The sequence below is a fragment of the Ascaphus truei genome, unplaced genomic scaffold, assembly GCF_040206685.1.
Source record: "Ascaphus truei isolate aAscTru1 unplaced genomic scaffold, aAscTru1.hap1 HAP1_SCAFFOLD_668, whole genome shotgun sequence".
NCBI lineage: Eukaryota > Metazoa > Chordata > Amphibia > Anura > Ascaphidae > Ascaphus > Ascaphus truei.
In genome coordinates, this window is record NW_027457001.1 from 167,287 (window position 1) to 194,642 (window position 27,356).

At 46.6% G+C, this 27,356-nt stretch overlaps 1 protein-coding gene across 2 annotated transcripts; it reads right to left on the reverse strand.

Annotated features, from left to right (window-relative positions):
• LOC142485935 (uncharacterized) lies at positions 1 to 27,356 on the reverse strand. 2 transcript variants are annotated; one of them, XM_075584599.1, is made up of 4 exons: positions 27,236 to 27,295; positions 26,454 to 26,522; positions 9,591 to 9,695; positions 1 to 2,452 (listed from the first exon to the last, which is right to left on the reverse strand). In XM_075584599.1, the coding sequence occupies exon 4, from the start codon at positions 2,203 to 2,205 to the stop codon at positions 1,045 to 1,047; it is 1,161 nt and encodes a 386-aa protein (XP_075440714.1). In that variant the 5' UTR covers positions 2,206 to 2,452; positions 9,591 to 9,695; positions 26,454 to 26,522; positions 27,236 to 27,295; the 3' UTR covers positions 1 to 1,044. The 2 variants fall into 2 exon arrangements, with proteins under 2 accessions (XP_075440714.1, XP_075440713.1); XM_075584598.1 differs by lacking the exon at positions 26,454 to 26,522 and having other exon boundaries at positions 27,236 to 27,356.

Here is a 27,356-nt window from a genome sequence, read left to right on the forward strand (position 1 = left end):
ATATATATATATATATATATAGTGACATAGTCCCAGAATATTAGGCAGCTGTCTGTCCGGTTTTAAGACAGAAAGTGGAAAAAAGAGAAAAAATTATCCATTCCACAGTTTCACATTTGCTGAGACTGTGGCATAGAAAGTCCAGTCCACAGTTTACAATGGGTCTAGTTCTCCCTCACCTGCTCTCCTAATTAAGGAACAGGTATTAATTGTAGTTAGTTTGGCTGCTTCATTCTCTCTTCTAGAGCCTGGCGGCTAGGGGCACGCTGCTCCCCTGTAGCCAGTTCGGGGTGGATGCCCTTTCATGACTTTCACTGTCCAGAGGAATTGCCTGGACTCTTTGGACACTGTCCGCCTCTCACAGATAAGACTCAATGTTATTTCGCTATACATGATTGTTATTTAAAGTGGATAACCAGCTTAGCTGCCAGCAACCAAATAGAAAGGGCTGGAACAATGTTTAGTCTGTCACCTGATAGGAGTAGGCATTTCATTTTATGAGTTTGTTTCTTAAAGTGACAGTGTGTCAGAAATATTGAGAGTCACTGATATGAGTAAACTGCTAAAGGGTTAATGGCTGAGAGCCCAATGTGTATTTGTTAAAGCTGCAGTCCCCTACTGGGATGAAATAAAACAGGCAGAAGCCCGAGTTATGCACTATAATGCTACGTGTTATCCTTCTGTTTCTCTAAATAACCCTAGAAGACTGTCGTGAAGAGCCCCGACAGGCGTCAGCGCTACAAAAGAGGGCCGTCTGTCACTATATAATATAAAAAAAAAACTCTGTCCCTTGTTCTCTTGATTGGCCCTATCACAGTAAATAACCCCTTTAAAGTGCAACGCATGCCTACATATACCAGTTTGAAATCTATGCAGTCACAGTGTTGCTGCCAAAAAACTGCATATCAGGGCAAGCTTTTGGCAATTGTCATTTCCCCAAAATATTTTTTTTGTGGTTTTTTGTTGTTGTTGGTATTTTGTATATTTTCACATTAATAGTTATAGGGAGACTTCAGTAAGTGATTTATCTCATATTTAGAGCAGTTATAGGGTCACCCCTGTGTGGATTCTTTGGTGTCTAACAAGATGTGATTTGCGAATGAAGCTTTTCTCACATTCGGAGCAGTTATAGGGTGTCACCCTTGTGTGGATTTTTTGGTGTGTAACAAGATGTGATTTAAGACCAAAGTTTTTCCCACATTCAGAGCAGTTATAGGGTCTCACCCCTGTGTGGATTATTTGGTGTGTAACAAGATCTGATTTCTGAATGAAGCTTTTCCCACATTCAGAGCAGTTATAGGGTCTCACCCCTGTGTGGAATCGTTGATGTTTAACAAGATTAGATTTGTGATTGAAGCTTTTATCACATTCAGAGCAGTTATAGGGCCTCACCCCTGTGTGGATTATTTGGTGTCTAACAAGATCTGATTTCTGAATGAAGCTTTTCCCACATTCAGAGCAGTTATAGGCTCTCATCCCTGTGTGGATTGTTTGGTGTGTAGCAAGACTTGATTTATGCCAGAAGCTTTTTCCACATTCAGAGCAGTTATAAGGTTTCAACCCTGTGTGGATTATTTGGTGTGTAACAAGTTTATATTTCTGACTGAAGCTTTTCTCACATTCAGAGCAGTTATAGGGTGTCACCCCGGTGTGGATTATGTGATGTTTAACAAGATTCGATTTGTCACTGAAGCTTTTCTTGCATTCAGAGCAGTTATAGGGTCTTACCCCTGTGTGGATTGTTTGGTGTGCAACAAGACTTGATTTATGCCTGAAGCTTTCCCCACATTCAGAGCAGTTATAAGGTTTCAACCCTGTATGGATTATTTGGTGTGTAACAAGTTTATATTTCTGACTGAAGCTTTTCTCGCATTCAGAGCAGTTATAGGGTCTCACCCCTGTGTGGATTATTTGGTGTTTAACAAGACTAGATTTCTGACTGAAGCTTTTCTCACATTCAGAGCAGTTATAGGGTGTCACCCCTGTGTGGATTCTTTGATGTTTAACAAGATCTGATTTATCAATGAAGCTTTTCCCACATTCAGAGCAGTTATAGGGTCTCACCCCTGTGTGGATTCTTTGGTGTCTAACAAGAGCTGATTTCTTATTAAAGCTTTTCTCACATTCAGAGCAGTTATAGGATTTCTTCCCTGTATGGATTATTTGCTGTATAACATTACTGCATTTCCCACTGTAGGTTTTCATTCCCTTGCTCTTTAAACACTCTCTTTGTCTTGTCTGGTATTGTGGTGTCTGTAAGTTTAGTAAAATGCAGTTGATGTATAGGAATGCTCTGCCGAGTTTCTTGTAAACTTCTTCCAGTTCTCATACAGACTTATGCAATGTTGAAGTCCTTAAAACATATTTCCATTAACACCTCTGTAATTTATGATGTTTGGGACATTTCTTATCTTGCTTCTTGTTCACAGATCAGTCGTGTGCTGCAGATAATCTGTGGTGAGAAAATGTATTAATGTAACATTGCAATGCAACAAAGTACATTTGGATGAGAGACAAATATTCACCGAATTTGACCCTTATAAAATTTTACTTGTGCCAGATACTGAATCATATAATTAAAGTTACATGTTATATTACAGTTATATTTACAATCACCCAGAGGAAGGCAAAGAAACACCCAAATGAATCATTTTACATCTAGAGTGGTGACACTGTTTATTCTAATTCGGCTAGAGCCGCAAGCCGCGAGGTGTCCCGGCTTTTGCAGTGAATTCCCTCGGCGTGCCGCACGTCACCGATGCGCGGTCACGCTATATCGGGAGCGTGCGCGCACGGCGTGCATGCCCAGGGCTCCCCGAAGGGAGCCCTGGTGTCCCGCGATGTGGGGGATTGCGGTGGGGGGCTCCGGGGGACCCGGAGAGGGGAGGGGGAAGCCCCAATTGGAGGACCGATCCTCCGAGGCTCCGGCGCGCGCCCGGCACACCACGGCGCGCGCCCGGTATCTGTCGCGGCCGAGACCGGGTAAAGGTTAGAATAAACTCGGCCGCGACAGTATGTCTCATAAGTGGAAATAAATATGTCCTCTAGTGTTGCACCAAGTCCCAAAAATGACCGGGTAACCGGAAAAAAAAATACCCGGCTAGGTAGTTGTGACTTACCTGCTGGCAGCGGCGGAGGGTGTGGGGACTGCGGCTGTATCCTGGTGGCAGTGGGAGCAGACATCCATCAGGTGGTGGCAGCAGAGGACGTGACTGCTCCCGTGGCTGAAGACATCCTTCACAGCCGGTGCTAGCAAGTGACCGCAGCATGAGCGTTACTATTGGACAGCCGGGGTGGAGCGCTTCGACTTCCCTGTGCCTTTCCTCACCAGTTGTCCTATAGTAATGCTCCTGCTCTGGTCACATATTCCTCTGTTCCCACTGGCACCAGCTGTGAAGGATGTCTTCAGCTGCTACCACCGGCTGAAGAGAGACGTCGTCTGCTGCAACCGCCTGATGGATGTCATCTGCTGCTCCCACAGCCACCGGGATGTCACCATGGTCTTCCTCACCCTCCATAGTGGTCCACCACACCCTCCGGCGCCGGCTGCAGGAAAGTCTTCTGCTGCTCTGCTCCTGCCACATTCCAAAAAGGAGGACAAAGGGAGCAGAGCAGAATGGAAATTACCTGGCACAGGGTTCCATGCCCCTCTCGCGGGGTCTGGGTAATTTCCAGGTACTGAAATTATGGGCGGGTATGCCAGGTACCGGGTAATATTATTATCATAATTTATTAGTAAAGCACCAACATATTCTGCAGTGTGGTACAATGGGGTACATTTTGTTATGTATATTACATAATCAGTTACATACAAGTAAGGACAAACATGCACAAACAGATACAAAGAAGTAATGGGGGCCCTGCTCATGAGAGCTTTCAATCTAGAGGGAATGGGGGACAATGTTCAAACAAGAGGTATCTGACTGAAACTGAAACCTGAGGTCTGGGTCCAAGCCCCAACTGACTCAGGTCTCTGTGGCATTAATGTTCTGATTAGTTGGCAGCCCTCCTCCATAGTTTCTGGTGGAGGCCGCGATCTATGTAAAGAGCTGCCAATTTCACTTCCAAAGCTCAGTCTGATCCTGGCGTGGAGAGTGAACTAAGCAGTGTGCTTTGCGGCTGTGCCGGAGACACCTGAAAACGTGACAGGGAGCCTAACCAAGGCGGGAGATTTGAAAGTGCTCTCTCGTGAATTGCACCAGAGAGGTCTGGGCAGTCTCGATCCCCACAGGAGTGGAAGCAAAACCTGGGTAAACATTGGAATTGGTGCCTGGCACCCAGGTAGCTGGGATTCCCCCCGTATTCCTTGTCTCGGTGAGTAAAAGATCTGTTTGTGATTTTGTGCAGTGCTTACTGGCTCCGGCTGGAATAAATACTCTTTATTGAAATGCTTTGTCCTGTCTGGTGCCTTGATCCGGGTGTTCTGGTCTCCTGTCATAGCTAGGGTTTTACATTTAATTCTAGACGCTATGCAAAGCAAGGAGGAGACGGAGGAGGAGGAGGGGGCGACTTCCATTTTAGTAGTGTCTCCAGTTGTATATATTCCCTCAAATCTTTCTCCAATTAAATTAGGGAGAAATGCCTGTGCTGCATATGGAGCACACCTGAGGTAGCTTGGGAGCTCTATATGCTAATAGATATGTAAAGTATATTTAAATAAGTCCCATCCCACAATTCCTAAAATTATTTCCATACCAACTATATAGAGTTGATGAGCTTAAAACACCATAATGACTGGAATGGTGTCAGACCTAGAAAGACCAGAACCCACAACCACTGCTTTTCTTTGCAGCAGATGTAGCAGTGTGAGCTAAACCAGCTAATTGGTCACAGCATACTTAGCTTTGAGCTCTACTTCTAATTGAGTGCTCACTCATATCTGTATAAAGCACTTTTCCTGTTCACCCTGGCAGTGGGCACGGTAGGGTTAACTATCCTCAGCTTAGTAGGAAAGGAAATTGATTCTTGCAGGTAGGCCATACAGGCCCCTCTCACTACATGCAGATTAGTCTTTTTCCTACAGCTAGGAGCAGGGTTTGTTATTTTCTAAAGGAAAGACTCACCTGACTGTAATTAGTGCACTCACACCAGGGATCTCAGCCTCTCTACCCTGAAGCTCCGATTGGCGCACCCTGCAGGGTGACGACGGAGGCCTGTGCGACCGGGCAGCCCCAAGGAAGCGTGTGTGAACGCTGGGGGTAGAACAGCAGTAGCTGTTTGAGCAGTCGAAGGCTCATTGTTAAACCACCTAGGCGTCGGAGAATGCAGTGGTGAGGGACTCCCAAATAAGTGCTTAGCACGTGCAAACGTGGGCGCACGTGCTACGTTCCCACTGGCGGGCGCGTGCTTGAGGGAGCGAGAGCCAAAACGCTCCGATTGGGCTGACGTCAGAGCGACAGTGCAACGGCACACAGGGTGTGAAGGAGCCCTGACAATGCTGCAGCATGGAACGCTCAGCAGACAGGAGTCAGATGCCAGATACTGATGTCATTACGGAAGCTGGAGGAAGTAAAGGGTCGCTAACGAAAATTAGGGGAGTCCTTAGATTAGTGTACAAAGAACTGAGAGAGTTGAAAAAAAAGCATCAGGAGGTTGCAGAGCAGTTTTAGATCTAAGAACCGTAAATACTTATTTACAAGTAAGGACATTCAAAATGATTTCACTAAACATCATCATTCAGTTAGTAAAACCAAAAGATTTGATGATATCAATAGATCTAAAAGATGCCTATTTACATATCCCTATAGCAAGGAGACATCAAACATTTCTCAGATTTATGATAGACCAGCAACACCATCAATATACGGCTCTGCCGTTTGGACTGGCGACGTCTCCCACAACGTTCACAAAGGTGTTGGTCGCAGAAGAAAAAGGGGCGTGGAAATGTATCCGTATCTAGACAATTCTGATAAAATCACAAAGTCAAGGCGAACTAATACAAGACAAAGACATCGTCATGTCTTTTCTAAAACAACATGGCTGGATCATAAACATCGACAATAGCCATCTAATTCCAACTCAGTCTTTAAAATTCTTGGGAGTGGAGTTCCACACAGCAGAAGAATTGAGATTACCAGAGACAAGAATCCAAGACATTGCAATCCAAACAAAAAAGCTCAGAACAGCGAACAGGTCTTCAGCAGTAGAATGCATGAAATTTCTAGGAAAGTTTACGTCAACCTTAAACGTAGTAAAATGGGCAGGTCTACATATGAGACCATTGCAACAAAACTTCTTACAACCGTGGAACAGAGATCCCTAGGATGTAAGACAAGAGATTTATATAGACCCACATACAAAGAGAGAACTAAAATGGTGGGAAAATACTCAGAACCTGTTAAAAGGGCATACGTTACACCAGATACAATGGGTAACAATTACCACAGACGCAAGCAGCCCAGGTTGGGGAGCCCAGATGGGAGACTTGCTGGTACAAGGTTCCTGGACAAACCAAGAACAGTTACCATCAAACAAGTTGGAGCTAAAGGCAGTGCAGAAAGCGCTGGAAGCATTCCAAAGCCAGGTAAAAGATGGAAATATACGAATACAATTAGACAACAGGGCGGTAGTAAAATATATCGCCAAGAAAGGTGGAACAAGGAGCAAAAGACTGAAGCTAACGTCAGAGATTCTGGCATGGGCAGAAGGCTATGTTACAGAGATAACAGCCATACATATTCCGGGGCCCGAAAATATTACAGCAGAATTTCTCAGCCGCAATCTAGTTAATCCAGGATAGAAAAAGTAGCAAAAGCGCTCAAATGCCAGGCCAAATAATGATGTAGTGCTAGAACCAACATCCAAAGGAAATCCGTAATCACAAATGTAGAGTAGTAGTAATGCAGCCAACAATAATGGGTACAGTCCTCCTGAAGACAGGTAGTGGGTAGTACAAGACCACCCACGATCAATCTCATTGGTAGGTTCCCCTTGTAGCAAAAGTACTCACGTTCCTTGGTGTGGCTGGCTGGTTGTGCAGCTTTCAATGCTGATATGCAGAAGTACAGGATTGTGAGTAGCGCACGAACCGAAAGGAGCAGGAAAGGACCCAAAATCAAAATATATAAAAAGGGTACTTTATTGTGTCATGAGACCCATCCAACGTGTTTCTAACGTCACAGCGTTGATAAAGAACTCTGTGACGTTCGAAACGCGTTGGATGGGTCTCATGACACAATAAAGTACCCTTTTTATATATTTTGATTTTGGGCCCTTTCCTGCTCCTTTCGGTTCGTGCGCTCCTCCCAATCCTTTACTAGTTCATCCAGGAGAATGGGCATTAGAAAAACGAGTGTTCCACAGGCTGGAAGAACGTTGGGGGCAGCCAGAAATCTAATGGCTTCTCATCAAAATCGAAAAGTGGAAAATTATTGTGCAAGTCATTTGCATCCGAGCGCAAGACACATAGATGCCCTCAGTTTCAAGTGGCAATTGAAACTGGCGTATCCGTTTCATCCAATTCCCTTCATTTCAAAGATAGTGAGGAAGATCAGGAGCGATCAAGCAGAAGTGATACTGGTGGTACCATATTGGCCGAGGAGACCATGGTTTACCCATCTCATAGTATAGTGATAAAGTGAAAACAGGCGCAAACAAATAAAAGGGATGAACACTTAATAAGTGAACAGAATAATGCTCTTGAAATAAGTGAAACACAGAAATAAATTAGCGTATATACGATTTACCCCCCTGCTCAGACCCACTGGGAGGGGTAGTCTTCACTCGTCCCCAAAGGTTACAGTAGTAGACACGAAATCCAGGGGGAGCATGGGGAAGAAACAAGAAATAAAACAAAATCTAAGTGCAGCAGAATAACAATGGGAAAAAATTAGTTTCCAAGATCTTGGCTCTATTGAAATGACTACTTACAAGGTGAAAGAGTCAAAACAGCAGGGTTGACTAATAGTCAGTGGTGGGTATGTGATGTAGTTGTCATCAAGGTGGTTCAGGTACTCAGGAGGGTATGGCCCAAATGCAAGAGAGAGAACAAACTGGCATAGCGCAGATCAACCAAGGTATAAAAAAGTTTATCTAAGTAGAAAATACACTCACAATATATAGGATAAAATCGGGCATGTCACACTTAATAAATGTATCAAAGGATATCAACAGCCAGCTGACTCACCATCCCGCAACTCTCCGCGCTCATCCGTCTCTGCCTCTGCTCAACTGCATCACCGCACGGCTCGGCGTCTGATCCGGTTTCGTCGGTTGGTGGGGACTGGACCTTCAGTGACTCCTCTCCAGCAATGGAGAGGAGTCACTGAAGGTCCAGCCCCCACCAACCGACGAACCCTGCTGTTTTGACTCTTACATCTTGTAAGTAGTCATTTCAATAGAGCCAAGATCTTGGAAACTCATTTTTTCCCATTGTTATTCTGCTGCACTTACAGTAGATTTTGTTTTATTTCTTGCCCATCTCATAAACATGGCAATAGATACACCATGGCATCTATCAAATATCAAGGGACTGATGCAATAGGGACCAGTATATCACCCAGAACCCAACCAATGGGCCGTGGTGGCTTGGAAATTGAGTGTGAAACACTAAGAGGAAAGGGATGTTCAGATAGAACAATAAAAACCCTGATGGAAGCGAAGAAAAAATCTACATTAAAGGTATATTACCGAATTTGGTTATGCTTCAAGGACTGGTGTGTGAAACAAAAACAGAAGTTTTTTTCTTCAAAGATTGTGACACTAGTGGAATTCCTACAAGAATGTTTTGAGAGAGGTCTCAGTTCACTGAAGGTGCAAGTATCGGCATTGTCAGAGAAGAATCTAGCAACTGAGAGATTCATTGTCGGTTTTTACAAGAGGTAAAGACCACAAATTTAAGAACAGAGTGCCCGCATGGGATCTATCCCTGGTACTGGATGTTCTGGCCATGGCTCCTTTTTAAACCTATAGAAGAAATAGGATTGATGTTATTATCATGGAAGGTGGCATTCCTGATAGCAATTACATCAGCAAGGAGAGTGGGAGAATTACAAGCCTTGTCTTGTAAAGAACTGTTCCTAATCATCCACCAGGATAAAGCGGTATTGTGACCGGTGTACCATTTCTTACCAAAAGTAGTTTCTCAATTTCATATAAAATCAAGAAATTGTAATTCCTTCATTTTGCCCAAAACCTGGTAATAAATAGGATGAGCGACTGCATAATCATAATGTGGTAAGATGCTTTAAAGTCTATATTGAGAGGGTGCAGGAAATAAGAAAATCAGATAGATTGTTTATCATTCCAGAAGGACAAAGGAGGGGACAAGAAGCGTCCAAAATGACGATATCCAAATGGATTGTGTCATGTTTCAGGAAAGCATATGAAAACAAAGGACAAAATCCACCTTTGAATCTGAAAGCCAACTCAACAAGGGCCATGGCCACTTCATGGGCATTTAAGGCACAAGCATCAACAGGACAAATATGCAAACCAGCAGTGTGGTCCTGTCACGGGAGACCAGGTACTTACAGATTTATACCGGGATCACATTACTGAGCAAAACCAATAAGTAAAATAAATTGTGATTTATTCCTTAGTAACAGGCAAACACACATTGGATTACAATAGGCAGAAGGAAATACACTTACTTTGGGAACTGGGATACAAAACGGACTTTCCTAGTCAAACTTTTTCCTTGCAATGTCAGCAAAGCGTCTTTGGGTCCGGTCTGACCCGTTCTTGGAGGTTGCAATCTGTGGACAGAATCACAGGTCTGATCGGTCTTTCTGATCTCTTTCAAATCTCAAATCTTTCTCTAAATCAAATCTGATCTCTGGCTGGCAACTGACAATCTTATAACCTTTTCAAAGTCATCCCTGCAGTCTTACAGCCAATTTGGAGCGTGGGAATTTCATCTCTGGCCAATTACACACTTTGCCAGGTTTATGAAGCTGGCACCTATGGCTTCAGAAAAGTAATGAGGGCATGTGCGGAAAATGCCATCTTGCCTCACTTAATATTCTAAGCCCCCGCAGGCTCAGTGCCTGGAAGTCTGGGCAGGTGACAACATCCCAGGATGCTAGCCTCTAACGATGTTATCCTGCCCATCTGCTTGCTCACACCTAGGGCACAAGTGTTACTTTGATCTATGGGACTTCAAGGAGAATGGCTGGCACCAACCTGTTGGGGGGGCAGGAATTCCCCTTTGATCCCGAGATGAAAAGACCCTGACTTATGTTACATGTATAAAGTAAAACATTTTCCCTTTACTTTTAAAACTGTCACAGCCTTATCCTGGACTGGAGTAACCCTCAAACTCCTTATACTGGAGTTAAGGTGACCTGGGCAGGGTCCCTTTATACTAGGGATATATATAGTGCGAGGATAAATTTAACCCCTTATGCCCCGTGTAGGTTATGGTGATACTTTAACCCTTTGTGTCCCGGTTACCTGCAACACTTGGGTCCCAGAGCTGACACTCTAAGAACCCCAAACATGGATCAGGGGTAACAGGGTGGGCTTAAACCTTTATTACTGCTTAAACCTTTATTAATAAGCCTAGTTACCTCTTCACCCTCACACCTCCCTACCTCAATATGCAGGCTTTGTTACGAGCGCCTTGTCCGGCTGTTTAACTGGCCTGACACTTGAGGTTTTAGGTTCACACGGCATGTCCTATCTGGAGAGGCCATCAGCGTTTCCATGCGCGCTGCCTTTCTTGTGCTGAATGGAAAAGTCAAATTCCTGCAAGGCTCCAGCGGAGCAATTTACCATTCTCTCCAGATACCCTTTGTAACCAAATCAGGGGGTTGTGATCCGTGATCACGGTGTATGTTCGGTCATACTGATAGGGCTGCAGCTTGCGTATAGCCCACACAATTGCCAAAACACTCTATTTCAATGGTGGCATAAGCCACTTCTCTGGGCAGCAATTTCCTACGCGGGCACACGACAGGATGTTCACCCCCCTCCTCCCCTACTTGGCCGAGTACCGCACCGATACCATAGTCCGAGGCATTGGTCGGCACTAAAAATGGTTTGGAGTAGTCTGGTGCGCCTAGAATAGGTGCACTAGCCAGTGCTGTCTTTAATGCCTGAAACGAAGTTTTGCAGGCAGGAGACCAGGCTACGAGAACTGGGAGTTGCTTACGTGTCAAATCAGTCAGGGGTTTTGCAATGGCACTATACTGGGAAACAAACTTCCTATAGTATTTTCCTGCGGTGCCTAGAAAAGCCATGACCTGCTTCTTGGTTTTGGGCACAGGCCACTGAACGATGGCTTCTACCTTAGCTGGTTCTGGCTTAAGGTGCTTACCCCTCACTCTGTGCCCTAGATACAATAACTCGGCCATACCCACTAGACACTTTGTAGGTTTCAGAGTCAGCCCTGCTTCCCTAATTCTTTTTAGCACCGTAGCCACATGAACTAAGTGAATTTCTCAGGAACTACTAAACACTGCAATGTCGTCCAGGTATGCACGTGCAAAACTTTGCATCCCTTTCAGCAATCGATTGACCAGGCATTGGAAGGTAGTCGGGGCATTCTTCATCCCAAATGGCATCACTAAGAATTCATAGAGGCCACTTAGAGTAATGAATGCTGACTTCTCCCTCGCCTCCTTGGTCAAAGGGATCAGCCAGTAACCTTTCGAAAGATCCGTGGTAGTCAGATACCATGCCCCCGTGAGTTCATCTAGCAGCTCATCCATGCGTGACATGGCATACGCATCCGACACTGTCAAGCCCAAGGGCTCTGAGACTGTCTAATTACACTAGGGCCAACATCTCAACTTCCCTCTCTATATTGCCCTTCATCTCTGCTGATACCCGATAGGCATGCTTATGCAGGGGTCTCTGATCGCCCGTCTCCACTGGGTGATCGGTTATATATGTTCTGCCCAGCTTGTCCGTGAACAGAACCCTATACTACCCTAACACTGCCTGCGCTTGCACCCGCTGCTGTGCACTGAGCTGGGACACTATCTCTACCTGCTCCACTGTGCCCCCCCTGCCTAGATTCCCCTAGGAGGTCAGGCAGAACATTGCTCACCGTGTCCCCCATCGGTGGAAGCCATCACAGATGCCACACTCAGTGCAAAGTACTCTTTTATCATATTTATGTGATAAGTCTATGACTTTGACTCCACTTTACGATCCTCCCTCTCCTCTCTCAGCTCTGCTACAGACCCTGACAACCTGGTCAGGAACTACAACTCTGCCTTGTCCTCCTCTCTTGATCTACATGCCCCGCTTTCTCTCTGCCGCACTCGCCCTTCTAACCCTAGACCCTGGTTAAATTCCCATATGCGCATGCTGCATTCCTCCACTCGTTCCTCTGGAGGAAATCTCATACTCTCGCAGTTTTCCTTCACTACTAATTTATGCTATCCTGGTTCAACTCTGCCCTCTCGCAAGCTAAACAAGCCTACTTTTATTCACTAATCAACATGCACAAGTCTAACCCACGCCGACTGTTCTATGTCTTTGATACTCTACTCAAGCCACCCTCAGCTGCCTCTCCTTCCTCCATCTCCGCTCAGGACTTTGCTGACTATTTTAAGGAAAAGGTGGAATCCATACGTCAGAATATCCCCTCTGTCTCTTCCTCCCATCCTACATCTCTTCCTAACTCTCCTCCTGCCTTCCTTGACTCTTTTCCACTGTCTCAGAGGAGGATGTGTCGCTGTTGATCGCCTCTTCTCCCTCTACCACTTGCCCTCTTGACCCCATTCCCTCCCATCTCCTAAAACCTCTTGCTCCTACTATAATCCCTACGCTCACACACATTTTGAACTCCTCCCTCTGCTCTGGAACCTTTCCATCCTCCTTCAAACATGCAACAGTCATACCATTACTCAAAAACAGCAAGCTTGACCCTACCTGTCTTTCTAACTATCGACCTGTCTCCCTCCTGCCTTTTGCCTCTAAACTCCTTGAACGTCTTGTATTCTCTCGCTTGCTCCATTTTCTCAACACCTATTCTCTCGTGACCCTCTACAATCTGGCTTCCGCACTGCTCACTCCACGGAAACAGCCCTCACTAAAATAACTGACGACCTCCATGCTGCCAAAGACAGAGGTCATTACACTCTGCTCATATTACTCAACCTCTCTGCAGCATTTGACACCGTGGACCACCCTCTTCTCCTTCACATTCTCCATACTCTTGGTATTCGGAACAAAGCGCTATCCTGGATCTCATCCTACCTCTCCCATCGTACTTTCAGTGTCTCTTCTGCTAACACCTCCTCCTCCTCTATTGATCTCTCTGTGGGGGTACCCCAGGGCTCTGTCCTGGGACCTCTTCTCTTTTCTCTGTACACACTCTCTCTAGGTGACTTAATAACATCTTTTGGGTTTAATTATCACCTCTATGCTGACGACACACAAATATACTTTTCAACACCCGACCTTACACCTGCTGTACAAACCAAAGTTTCTGAATGTCTCTCTGCTATATCATCCTGGATGGCCCTCCGCCGCCTTAAACTCAACATGGCTAAAACAGAGCTCCTCATACTTCCTCCCAAACCTGCCCCTACTACCTCCTTCCACATTACTGTTGGAACTACGATCATTCAACCAGTAGCCCAAGCACGCTGCCTAGGGGTCACACTCGACTCCTCTCTCACATTCGCCCCTCACATTCAAAACATTTCTAAAACCTGTCGCTTTTTCCTCCGCAGTATAACAAAGATACGCCCTTTCCTCTGTTGCTCGACTGCTAAAACTCTGACTCAGGCCCTCATTCTCTCCCGTCTAGATTACTGTAACCTCCTGCTGACCGGCCTTCCTGCCTCTCACCTGTCTCCCCTACAATCTATCCTAAACGCTGCTGCCAGAGTCACGCTACTCTTTCCTAGATCTGTCTCAGCATCTCCGCTCATGAAATCCCTCTCCTGGCTTCGGATCAAATCCCGCATCTCACACTCCATTCTTCTCCTCACTTTTAAAGCTTTACACTCTTCTGCCCCTCCTTACATCTCAGCCCTAATTTCTCGTTATGCACCATCCCGACTCTTGCGTTCTGCTCAAGGATGTCTTCTTTCTACCCTCTTTGTATCTAAAGCCCTCTCCAGCCTTAAACCTTTTTCACTGACTGCCCCACACCTCTGTAATGCCCTTCCCCTCAGTACCGACTAGCACCCTCTCTATCCACCTTTAAGACCCAACTTAAGACACACTTGCTTAAAGAAGCATATGAATAGCACTGTGGATATTCTGAACACATGATACATAAAGCTTAGCCCCCTGCAGACGCACTTACCAGAACTCCCTCCTACAGTCTCTGTACGTTCTCCCTACATACCAATTAGACTGTAAGCTCCTCGGAGAGGGACTCCTCTTCCTTAATGTTACTTTTATGTCTAAAGCACTTGTTCCCATGATCTGTTATTTATATTATCTGTTATTTATTTGATTACCATGTGTATTACTACTGTGAAGCGCTATGTACATTAATGGAGCTATATAAATAAAGACATACAATACAAAGTCCTCGTTCTTCCTGTCTCACACCCTAACAGTAGAACGTAGTTGCACTCATTCATCACTCTGAGAATCGTGTACGGAACAGACCAGGCAGCCATTAATTTGTTCTGCCGAGTGGGCTTTAGAACAAGTACTTGCTGCCCTGGGATGAATGTTCTGCTACGAGCGTTCTGGTCATACCAAGTCTTCTGCTTGCTCTAAGCCTCCCTGAGATTAGCCTGTGCCTACCCCATAAGCATTTCTAACCGGTCTCTGAGATCTACCACATACTGTAGCACAGAAGCATCAGTATTGGTAGTCTCCCCTTCCCATCCGTCACAGAATAAGTCAAGAGGTCCCCGGACCCTGCGACCATAAAGCAGCTCAAAGGGAGAGAACCCGATAGATTCTTGCGGTACCTCTTGGTATGCAAACAACAAATGCTGCAGGCGAATCTCCCAGTCCTTCCCTTCAGCCTCTATAAAAGCTTGAAGCATCTGCTTCAGGGTGCCATTGAACCTCTCACATAAACCATTTGTCTGGGGGTGGTAAGGGGTCATACGCTGGTGCTTCACCCCGCATGCGTCCCAGAGACACTGTAGCAATTCACTCATGAATTGCAACCCTTGATCAGTTAGAATCTCACTAGGGAACCCAACTCTAGTAAAGATCACTAACAATGCTTTTGCTACTGCCCTAGCATCGATGGTGGCTAGCGCTACAGCCTCAGGGTACCGACCGGGTGGCAAAGTCCACCACTGTTAGGATATAGCGTTTGCCCGACCAACTTGGGATCATGAGGGGTCCCACTAAATCTATAGCTACCCTCTGGAAAGGTTCCCCAATTATCGGTAGTGGGTTCAGGGGTGCTTTCACACGATCGCCCACCTTACCCCCTCGCTGGCAGGCATCACAGGATCGGCAGAAATCTGCCACAGCCCCTGATGCCCCCGGCCAGAATTAACGCTGCAACAGCCGGGCTCTCGTGCGAGTTACCCCCTGATGCCCCGCTAGCGGTATGGAGTGGGCTACCTGCAGTAACTGCTGCCTATACTCCCTCGGTACCACTAACTGTCGCCTACCGGTCCAGACCCTATCTAGACCCATATCCGTCTGCTCCCTGTACAAAAGCTTGCGGTGCCATAAGTACCGATCTGACCCACTGGAGGAGGCAGACTCGGGCGCCCGAAGTCTCATGCCCTCCAAGCTAGGATCAGACCGCACCGCATCCCTAATTCTGGCCACCCACCCTTAGTCGCCAAGTCGGGGGACACTGGGACATGTAAGGGAGAAAGTAAGTCGGGACACGGTTGCGACCCAGTCTGGCTTACCTGTCCAGTCTCCTCAGAGACTCCAGGAACGGTTGGTTCCAAATGCAGGGGGACGGAGGATTCTGTAGGTGCGATCACCGATGACTGGCTCCTGGTGATCGCTGCAAAATTACAGCCGATGTGCCCCAGGTCATTGCCAAGTAGGACCTCAGCATCTAACCTGGGCAAAACCCCCACCTCACTCATGCCACGTCCAGCACCCCAATCCAAAAAGACCCGGGTAACCTGGATGGACTGCGGTCCTCCGTCTGGCATGGTCAATTGCATCCCGGTGCCCAGGAGCAAATCCTCTGTCCAGACCATATCGGGTCAGAGTCACAGTGGCACCAGAGTCCAACAAGCCGGCTACTTGTCGGTCCCCAATGGTCCCTGTACGCAGATGCTTCTGTCGGACATTGTTGGGTTGCACCCCGACTGGTGCAACCTGATGTTCCTCTGCAAGGTCCCGAGTAGCAAGTGCAGGGGTCTCCGTGGACGTTTCCCTTAGGGATGGCCCGACGGCAGTACTTGGTTCCTGTGTGTGTGCCAGGTGTACACGGGCAACCGGTCTCGCAGCTGAAGCGCCTTGCCCCTGATGGGGTCCACCGGACTTGTCACAGTCCGGACAGTCTGGTCTGAGGTGACAGACTTTGTTGCAAGAATAACACCGCCTTTCATGTTTAAACTCTGCAGCTTTGGGTGCATCGCCTTCTGCTGCAGGCTTGTGCGTCCACTGAGGGGTGAATTTGGCTCCCTTGGCCAGAATGGCCACATCTTTGGGAGCCACTTTCTTGTTGATTAAAGTCCTGCTGGTCACATTTTCATCAGCCAGCTTTGCAGCTTCCACATGGGTTTTAGGTTTACGGTCAAAAACCCATGCCTTCACATCCGAGGGACACTGCTGCAGCAGTTGCTCTTGGAAGAACAAGTCCAGTAACGTGTGGCACTTGGTGATCCCACAACCCTCCACCCACTGGGTCCCATGCAATGCCATGCGGGATCAATAGTTGACAAGGACTCCCGGGGGTTTTTTATCCCGTCCTGAATTTGCTCCGGTATGATTCTGGGGTCAGGGAGTATTGTGCCAGCAACATAGTTTTTACATGACTGTAGTCATCGCCATCCTCTCCTGGGATAGCCTGAAATGTCTGTTTGGCCACACCAGACAAGGGGTTAAGTCGCAAAATCCAGTCCCGTTGTGGTACTCTGTACCTTCGACACTCAGTCTCAAAGTCTGTTAAGAATCTGTCGATCTGGTCTGTGCCATAAAAAAACTTGCTGAAGCGGTGGTGGTCCACGCGGGGAATATCCTGTTCCCCGTTGACAAGGTGAGACCGGGGGGCTTTCCGTGCACTGCTGCAAGCATCCGAATCCGCTCATCTGCTGTAGCCCCCTCTCCCCATGAAGCAAGGAGTGCGGTGAGTCTAGGGGTGGAGAGTCTGGTAGCCACAGGGACTACCCCCTCTGCATTCCCTAGAGCCAGTCCACTAATATCCAATTGGTCATCCTCTCCCTCCCCATGTCCTTCCCACACCAGGGCTGGAATAACCTCCTGCGCCCCGGGTTGACTGGTGACCACTGCAATTGCAGATGAGGGGCCATGCCCCTCCGGTGAAACAATTCGGGCTTCATGAAATTCCAAGTCCTCCTCCAGCTGTATCTTAAACCGACCATTCGTCGGTAAACCATAGCTGTCACACCGGCTAACGACCCTGGCACGGTCCCATGACTGGAATCGTCCTGATAATTGATCCATGTTCGCCCGCAGGCACTAAGCTAGGTGACAAAGAGAACCTGCACTTCCTCTGCTTTGCAAAACGTGTGTAAGTTACCTTTGGTTTGGAAAGCTCGCAATCTACGAGTTCTCTCACTATATTGTAAGACCCCACAAGATTTTACAACATAGGCTCAGATCACACACGCTGCCACCAGTAAATACGCCTGTCACGGGAGACCAGGTACTTAAACATTGTCCAGAGGTGAAAAAAACATTTCAGCGGGGATAGGCGATTGCCCAGGTCTGGAGAACAAAGGGCACCCAGTGTGGACACCTTTTGTATCTGCCAGACCTGTTGGAGCCTGCCCAGCGGGTGGCATTGGGTAAGCTGGGGAAAGTGGCGCGCATAGGCACTTTCCCCATTGGCTAATCCATATTTCCCGCCCTTCAGGCTTTTCATGCCGGCTTGGCCCGCCTCCTCCTCTGACGTCAGGCTAGAGACAAGCCTGTTTCTATTGGTCGGAAGGTATGAAAGGAGATGCCCCAGTCAGAGAACCAGGCGATTTTGTGGCTTGAGTCGATGAAGCTAGGGCGGGCTTTTCAAAGTTGCTCTCTGTTCGAAACAGCAGAAGAGGTCACCCCTCGAAACGTCGCCCCCCTAGTTTGCTTTCCTTTTTCCATTTTTGTGATTTTTTCCTCTTCTTTCATGTTTTTTTCCCCTTCTCCTTCTTTCCCCTCTACCCCCTTTAATTTTTGATTTTCTCTATGGTGATATTTATTCTTGCATTGGCGTTTTGGCTATTGTTGCTATATTTTCAGTTTATTATTAGTGTCATTAAATTATTCATATTCCCTACACTGGTATTCGCCTATATCTATAGCTGTGAGACAGAGAGTGCTGGTACTATCTTTTGGTTTATGGAACATATTCGTTCCATAAAAAGAAAAGATCCAATGTTACCAGTTTCTAAACATGTCACTGATTGTCCTTTGGGCAGTCTATCAAACTTTCATTTTTCAGTTGTTGAACTTGTGTCTATGCCCGTAAGAGGGGGTGATAGACAAAAACTACTCAATCAGCGTGAGATGTTTTGGATCCACTCTTTAAATACATTATTTCCTGCAGGAATTAATACAGAATGGGATTTAAAACATTTTCTATGAATTTTGCTTGCTATGTTTCTGCTTTATATTATTGACTGATTTTTTGATCATTAAGATATTTACTTAAATTCCTGTTCAGCTTTCCATATGATCATATAAGATATATATTTATATATATTTTGTGTCTGACAGTTCCTTTTAGCCTTCATTATTATTATTATTTTTTTCATTCATTTTTTTCATTCATTTCTTTATTTTTTCATGTGTTTCTCTAGCATATTATGTTCTATACATGTGTTTCTGTAGCATATTATGTTCTATACATGTGTTTCTCTAGCATATTACTGTATGTTCTATACATGTGTTTCTCTAGCATATTATGTTCTATACATGTGTTTCTCTAGCATATTATGTTCTATACATGTGTTTCTCTAGCATATTATGTTCTATACATGTGTTCCGATTATTTTAAACTTTGGCAGATTTATTACCCGAGATCAAATTTATTGTCTTCAGTGAGATTGATATGAATATATGGTTTATATTCTGCTATATTGCATCAAGTTAACGAGTTAATGAGTTATGTACATATTGATTATTTATTATAGATTTGGACATATGTATTTCTATGCTTCCACAGTTGATATTTATGTGTTATTGATTTTTTTATTTTTCTTGGTCTTTTTTATTGCATTTTTACCTGTTCGTTATCTCTTTGTGGATTTCTTCCCTCGGAGCATTACGACCTTTCCTGTGTTTCATTTTCACAGGGGATTTGTGTCCTGGGGGGTTGTTTTTACCTGGGCACAGGTAGGCGGTGCTTTTGAGGGTGTTTTCCATATAAGAGTTTGTTTGAGACCATTGAAACTACTCTTTGATAAAGCGCACCATGCGAGAAACGTGTTAGAGGTTTCTCTTTTAAATAGTTCATGTCCCAATAAATGTTTTGTTATTTTTTCATTTTGGCCTCCAGTTCTCTTTTTTCATTGCTGTGCTCCTAGTTTTTCCCCTGTTCATCTAACCTGGCGGGAGCTGTTGCCTTTGCAGAGAGTCGAGGAATGGAGCCAGGGGGACCGGTTCAGGTCGCCCCAGTGGTTCAGGGGGTACCCGTGGTCTCAGGGACCCCGGTTCGCTCCCCAGAGGATATTATGGCTATAGTAGCAGCTTTGGGTCCGGGGGCTACTCCAGCAAAGAGAATACAGTGGATGAAAGCTAAACAACCACCCCCCTCCTCCCCACCCACGGCATCCCCCATGCCCAGCGCACCTCGGGACTACTCTCAGTACCGTCCACCCAAGATAACTCACCAGAGTTTTGGAAAGTTGATAAACGGTTGTACGGATCTTGATGGGTTCCTGCGGAGCTTTCAGAAGCAATGCCAGCGGTACTCTCTCCTGCCAGTCGAATGGGTCAAGTTCCTGTCCCCACAGCTGACCAGCCGGGCACAGGAGGCATACGACGCAATCAAATCAGATGCAAGTGAGGATTACAAGTATGTGAAAACGGTTCTGCTGAGACGGTACCGCATTAATCCCGAGACCTCGGCACCTGACGCGGGTGGCACCAGCTACCGCGGCTCCTGCCAAATCGGGCATGTAAGCCAGCAGCGACTTCCAATGCTGTCCCGAATTGGAGGACCAAGCCTCCCCCTGAGGAGAAGACAGCAAAGCCTGCAGGATTTACGCATGAAGCGCGGTGTTACCAGTGCAAGCAGAGCGGGCACCTGAAGCCCAACTGCCACGACCTGCGGCGTTCCAGCTACCCCCAACTGGGGAAACGCACTCCAGCAGCCAAACCAGTCGCCTCCGTGGGACTGGCACCAACTAAGAAGCAGCAAGCAGCTGTCCAGCAACGGACAAAGGCGGTGGCCCCTACACCTTCTACAGGCGGCATAGCAGTAGAGACAGATGGGCACCCAGTTGCAGCTGTCGGACTGCAAGCAAATGATGTCCAGGGGGAAGCATTTGAGACCAGTGACCATCGGAGCTCTCCAGGCAGCCGGCCTGATCGACTCCAGTGCTACAGTTACTCTGGTGCGACTTGATATGGTAAGCCCAGAGGATCTGCACCCTGGACCAGGGATACAGATCACCATGCCAGACCGGGGACCTCGGTCAATCCAAGTCGCCCGGGTGTTTGACTGGGGTGCCGGTCATGGAATAAGAGATGTGGGTGTTTTTCCAGGGTTGGATACCGAGGTGCTACTCGACAACGACCTAGAACACCTCATCTGCTCTTTTGCACTCAAAGATGCTCCTGTGGCTGCAGTCACAAGGAGCCAAAGTCAGGCACTTGCCCAGGCAGGGGAGCCTTTGGTACCCCTGGCCACATTTGGGACCACTGATTCCTGCGGTTCTTGCGGAGACTGACCAGTTAAGCCATACCGAGTCAGTACCGTGTCCTGACCTCCCTGTAAAAGTCCCTGTTTTCCCACCCCCTGACTAAGTGACTGAGGATGAGTGGCTGGAGCTGGGTACCCAGTTCAGAGAAGCAGTGCAGTCCGATCTCAGCTTAGAGGGTATGAGACTTTGGGCATCTGAGTCTGCCTCTGAGGGTGGGTCGGATCGGTATATCTGGTACCGTTGGCTCTTGTACCGGAAGCAAAATCCTGGGGCTCCAGATTTATTTATAAAATGTTTTACCAGGAAGTAATACATTAAGAGTTACCTCTCGTTTTCAAGTATGTCCTGGGCACAGAGTTAAGATGACGAATACATGGTTACAAATACAGTTACATAAGTGAACAGGGTATACATTATGTACAAGACATAAAATGCACAGTTAGAGATAATATATATTATAGGCGTATGTAACAGTTACAGACCAGATTAAAATGTGAGACAGCTTTAGTTTTGAAAGAACTTAGACTGGTGGTGGCTGTGAGAGTCTATGGTAGATTGTTCCAGTTGTGGGGTGCACGATAACAGAAGGAGGGTCCGGATACTTTGCTGAACCTTGGGACCATGAGCAGTCTTTTGGAGTAAGATCTCAGATAAGTGCTGCATGTGGTAAGGGTGAGGAGCTTGTTCAGATAGGTGGGTAGCTTACCCAGAAAGTATTTGAAGGCAAGACAGGAAAGGTGAGCTTTGCGCCTAGACTCTAGTGATGACCAATCCAGTTCTTTGAGAATTTCGCAGGGATGTGTGTTGTAGTTGCATTGGAGAACAAAACAGCAAATTGAATTGTAGAGGGTGTCAAGTTTGCTAAGGTGGGTTTGGGGTACCGAGCCGTATACTCTGTCCCCATAGTCGATAATTGGCATTAGCATCTGCTGTGCGATACTCTTTCTGACCAGCAGACTTAGGGAGGACTTGTTCCTGTAAAGTACACCTAGTTTGGCATACGTTTTGGATGTCAGGGTATCAATGTGTATCCCGAATGTTAAATGGGAGTCAAACCATATGCCCAAGTATTTAAAACTAGTAACAGGAGTTAAGGTGGTGTTAGCGTTGGTTCGGATCTGGATTGGTTTCTGCTGCGATTTTGAGGAGAGAATCCAGTCTAGCAAGGAATGGTTGTGAGATTTCAGGTGTCTCCTTGTGGGTTGGGAAATGAGTTGCGTTAGGTTAAGTGACTTGATTTGTACGTATCTGGATTTTGTGGTTTTTAGGGTCGTGCCAATTGAAGTTGAAATACCCAAAAACTAGCAGCTCACTCTTCTCATTCAGAGGAAATAGAGCCAACAAACTGGGTGATATCAGTCAGGGACTGGAGAGGGGCTTTATGGGCCGGTAGATGCCAGCAACCAAGATGGGCTTAGAAAAGGGGAGGCAAATTTTGCCAACTAGGATTTCAAAAGACGGGGGGCAATTTAACAGTGTAAATTGTAAGGTGTCTGCAATATAAAATAACCCCCCTCCTCCTCCTTTCTTTGACCTATCCCTCTTAGAAATGGAGTATCCCTGAATGGCGATATTTGTATCGGGGGTTTTAGGGGTTAGCCATGTTTCTGTGAGAACGATGGCTTTGAGTTTATACATAAGGCACCATGCCCTTAATTCATCCAGTTTGGGCAGCAGGCTCCAGATATTTATGTGAGCGACAGGGGTATGGGACAGAGTTAAAAAAGGAGGGCCTGGGTTAAGTTCAATATCACCTGCAAAAGAGAGTAATACTATGAGTAGAAATTTGAGTAGTTGTTTGGCAAGTTGTACATTTGTGATGTTTGCTTTTACAGTGAGCAGTGTGCTGGTTTTCAGAGATCTCCACCAACTTCACTAGATAGTGCAAGGCTTTTGAGTAATCCAGGGTGTATGGTGATGTTGGGTGTGGGCCAGGAGGGAGGAGTTTGTAGTGGATAGAGAGAGTAACCTTTCCATGAGACCACGAGAAAGAACAAAGTTGAGGTATATACCAGGTTCATTATTACAGAGGTAGGTAAAGTTGCATGAACCTGTGTTGAGCCAAGTGAGTTTGTGCAGACTAAATAGCAGGAGTTTGCCTTTTCCTTGTCAAAAAGACAAAGATAGGGTATGGACTGGTAGGAGACAGTGGTACCCAGGGAGTAAAGGCAGCAGTTGTTGCAGGTAGCCCACTCCATCCCACTAGCGGGGCATCAGGGGATTGCCCACACTAAATCCCGGCCATTGCAGCGTTTCTACTAGCCGGGGGCATCACGGGCAGTGGCATATTTGTCGCTTCTGTGATGCCTGTCAGAGGGTAGGCAAGTCGGGTGACCGTATGAGGATCCCCGTGAAACTACTACCGGTGATAGGTAAACCTTTCCAGAGGGTAGTGGTAGATATAATGGGACCCCTTCTGGTCCCTAGCGGGACGGGGAAGCGCTGCATCCTCATGATGGTCGATTTTGCAACCCGATACCCTGAGGCTGTGGCACTGTCCTCGATTTGAAGCTAAGAAGGTGGCAGAAGCACTGATAGGCAAACCTACCCTAGAGAAAATCCCTATCGAGATTCTAACCGATCAGGGGAGCCAATTCATGTCTAAATTGCTCCACTGTCTCTGGGAGGCGTGTGGGGTGCCAACCCTCCGCACAACCCATTACCACCCTGTAAAGGAGTCCCTGGGTTAAACTCCTTTTACAGGCTGGAAACTGCACTGGTGTCGGGTTCCCTACCTGAACTGAGAGGTGGAGGTAATTAAACTCCTGATTGAACAGGTATAAAAGGCAGGAAATGAGAACTTGTCACTGTCCCTGTTTGGAGTCTGTGAGAGGATCACAGATCACAAAGCGCCCGCCTGCAGGGATCCAGGCTGGTTGACCAGAACATTTTGCCTGACAACCGTGAGGAACCCACAGCCTCACCCAGCAGTGAAGCTGTACCAGAAAAGGGTAAAAGGACATCTTGCAGTTGGAGAAATCGAAGACGCCGGACCAGCATCAATCAGATAAGACTGTATACATTGTTCCCTTGTCTTTCTAATATGGTTTATATGGTTTGGAGTTGGTAACCAGCTTAGTTGGCCAGCTGTCGTTAGAAATGGCCACAGCAAGGTTTAGTTAGTCTCCTGAAAGGAGTAGGTGTTTGTTTTATGATTTTGTGTTTTGCCTTAAAAGGAAAGTAGCCCCAATGTTTTGGTTGCTGTTTTGTGGAGAATAAAATCACTCAAGTTTGGTTTACCCTAAAAATTACATGGGTGCAATTTGATTTGACCTCGCCTATAGGCCGCTCCGTCACACCTCCCCAGACAAACGGACTGTGTGAGTGGTTCAATGGTACCCTGAAGCAGATGCTGCAAACCTATGTAGAAGCTGAACAAGGAGACTGGGAGACTCATTTACAGCATTTGCTGTTTGCATACCAAGAGGTACCGCAAGAGTCCACTGGGTTCTCCCCCTTTGAGCTCCTATACGGTCGCAGGGTCCATGGACCGCTTGACCTGTTCCACGAGGGATGGGAAGGGGAGAATACTACTACTGATGTTCTGTGCTACAGTATGTAGTAACTCTCAGAGACCGGCTAGACCGACTCATAGGGTTGGCACAGGCTAACCTCAGGGATGCTCAGACCAAGCAGAAGACTTGGTATGATCAAAATGCCCATAATAGACAGTTCATCCCTGGGCAGCAAGTGCTTGTTCTGAAGCCCCCTCGGCAGAACACACTCATAGCTGCCTGGGCTGGTCCGTATAGGGTACTTAGGAGGATGAATGAGTGCAACTATGTTGTACAGTTAGATAGATAGAGAGACAGGAAGACATAGGACTTATATTAATATGGTTAAGGAGTACTTCCAGAGTGTGGCATCAGTGATGGTTTTGTAGCATACCGATGGGGGATCCGGCGAGCCAAGCTCTGCCCGACCTCCTAAGGGAAGCTAGGCAGGGGGCACAGTGGAGCAGGTAGGGATAGGTCCCCAGCTCGATGCACTCCAGCGGATGCAGGCATGAGCTATGCTAGACCAGTACCAGGACCTGTTCATGGATAAGCCGGGCAGGACCCATATCGGGGATCAGAGTGCCTATCTGGTATCAGCAGAGGCGAAACTCGGTTCTGTGTTGACTACAGGCAGCTCAAGACCCAGATGGTATCGGATGCCTATCCCATGCCCCGCATGGACGAGCTGCTAGATGAGCTCGTGGGGGCAAAGGATGACTACCATGGATTTGTCCAGGGGGTACTGGCAAATCCTAGTGACCCAAGAGAAGTCAGCTTTCATCACTCCAAGCGGCTTATATGAATTTCCAGTTATGCCATTCAAGATGAAGAATGCCCCGGCTACCTTCCAAAGCCTCGTCAATAGGTTACTGGAAGGGATGCAGGGTTTCGCAAGGACATACCTGGACAACATAGCTGTATTTAGCAATGCCTGGGAATCCCATTTAGTGCATGTAGCCACTGTGCTGAAAAGGATAGGAGAAGCAGGGCTGACACTCAAACCATCGAAGTGTCTAGTCGGGATGCAGAGGTACTGTACCTCGGGAAGAGTAGGAGGGGGGCATCTCAAGCCTGAGCCGGTTAAGGTAGAGGCAATTCTCGAGTGGCCAGTGCCCCGAACAAAGAAGCAGGTTATGGCTTTCTTAGGCACTGCTGGCTACTATAGGAAGTACAGCACCCTGGCCAAAACACCTGACTGACCTGACCCAGAAGAAACTTTCGGTTCCAGTTACCTGGTTTCCCGCTTGTGAGGAGGCATTCCAGGCTCTGAAGTCTGCCCTGGCTAGCACTCCCACCCTGGCAGCCCCCAACTACAGCAGTTCGTGGTGCAGACCAATGCCTCGGACTATAGTTTCGGTGTTGTACTAAGCCAGGTAGGCGAGGACGGGGGTGAGCACCCCATCGTCTACCTGAGCCGCAAGCGGCGGCCTCGGGAGGTGACTTATGCCACCATTAAGAGAGTGCCTAGCAATCGTGTGGGCACTCAAGAAGGTACAGCCCTACCTGTGTGGTGGAGCTTTTACGGTAATCACAATCCCCTCAGCTGGTTACAGAGTGTGTCGGGGGAGAAAGGAAAACTTCTGCGCTGGAGCCTTGCCCTGCAGGAATTTGACTTTACTATCCGGCACAAGAAGGGCAGTGAGCATGGCAATGCAGATGGACTCTCCCGACAGGACATTCCCAGCGACAAGAAAACATCCAGGATATCCAGGTCTGCGGAGCCACCTGATGGGGTGCCTGCCTCAGAGCCTTCGTCTTGAGGGACGAGGATTGACAGGCTAATAAAGGTTAAGCCCTCTGGTTACCCCTGAACCCGTGGGGTCCCTGGTAACTACATAAGCACCATAAGCCAGGGATAATACATGTGGAAAATAAAGTGACCGCTGCTTTTTTCTGTTTTCATGTTCCCTTGGCCCCAGAACTGTGAGATTTCTTGTGAAAAGAGGTTACAGTAAGAATTTACTAAAACGGGCATATCAAAGAGCCCTGGGCACAAACAGACTCTTTCTTCGCAACGATTACAAATGACAAAACTGATGATGGTAGAGTCATCAGATACGTTATCACATACAATACCAAATGGAGAGAAATGAGGACCAGTTTTCAAAAGCATTGGCATATCCTTTTAAATGATGAGAACCTAGTGGACACGGAAACAAAATAGTTCGTAGCCATTTTCAGAAGAAGGGACAAAGTAGGAGTAATTGGCTGACTGATCACAATAAAGGATCTTACAAACGTGGCTCTTGCAAGGCCTGTCAATTCATGATGACAAGTAAAACATTCACGTATAACGATGATACTAAAAATTTTGCTCAAAACGTTCATTAATTATTAAACCGGCTGTTTTATCTTTATGATTACATGTAAATGTGGCCTCAAATATGTGGGCAAAACCCGCACACAGCTGCGAAGGAGGGTGCTGGAACACATAGGATCCATCAAAAACTCACATGATACATCAATCTCAAGACATGTGAGAGAACAACATGCAGGCAATACAGGGGTGCTCCCTTTCCAGGGCATAGATCGCCTATTACCAACATACGTACAGGTGATTGGGACAAAAAATTACTTCAAAAGGAAGAAAAATGGATCTTTAATTTAAACACGGTCACCAAAAGGACTAAAAGGATTCATGTTTGCCCCATTTATAGAATAGACTGTTGGATATTTAATTCATGATTGACAATAAGGACCCTCCCTCAAGTCTTTGTTTCTACATATGAGACACATACTGTATATGCAGAGTTCTTGTGTTATTATATACAATGTTATCTTTAATATCAAAGAAGCCTCCCTGTGCTTAGCACATGATCACAGAACATGTTTTTATTATTTTAAAGTACTCACTGTGTGTATATGTCGCGGTCTCTGAAATCCGTTTTTTTTCACTCTGAAAGCAAAAGAGAAGCGTCAGCTATCACCACAGCAACGGGGACGCTATAAAACACACACCAAGAAGGAAATATAC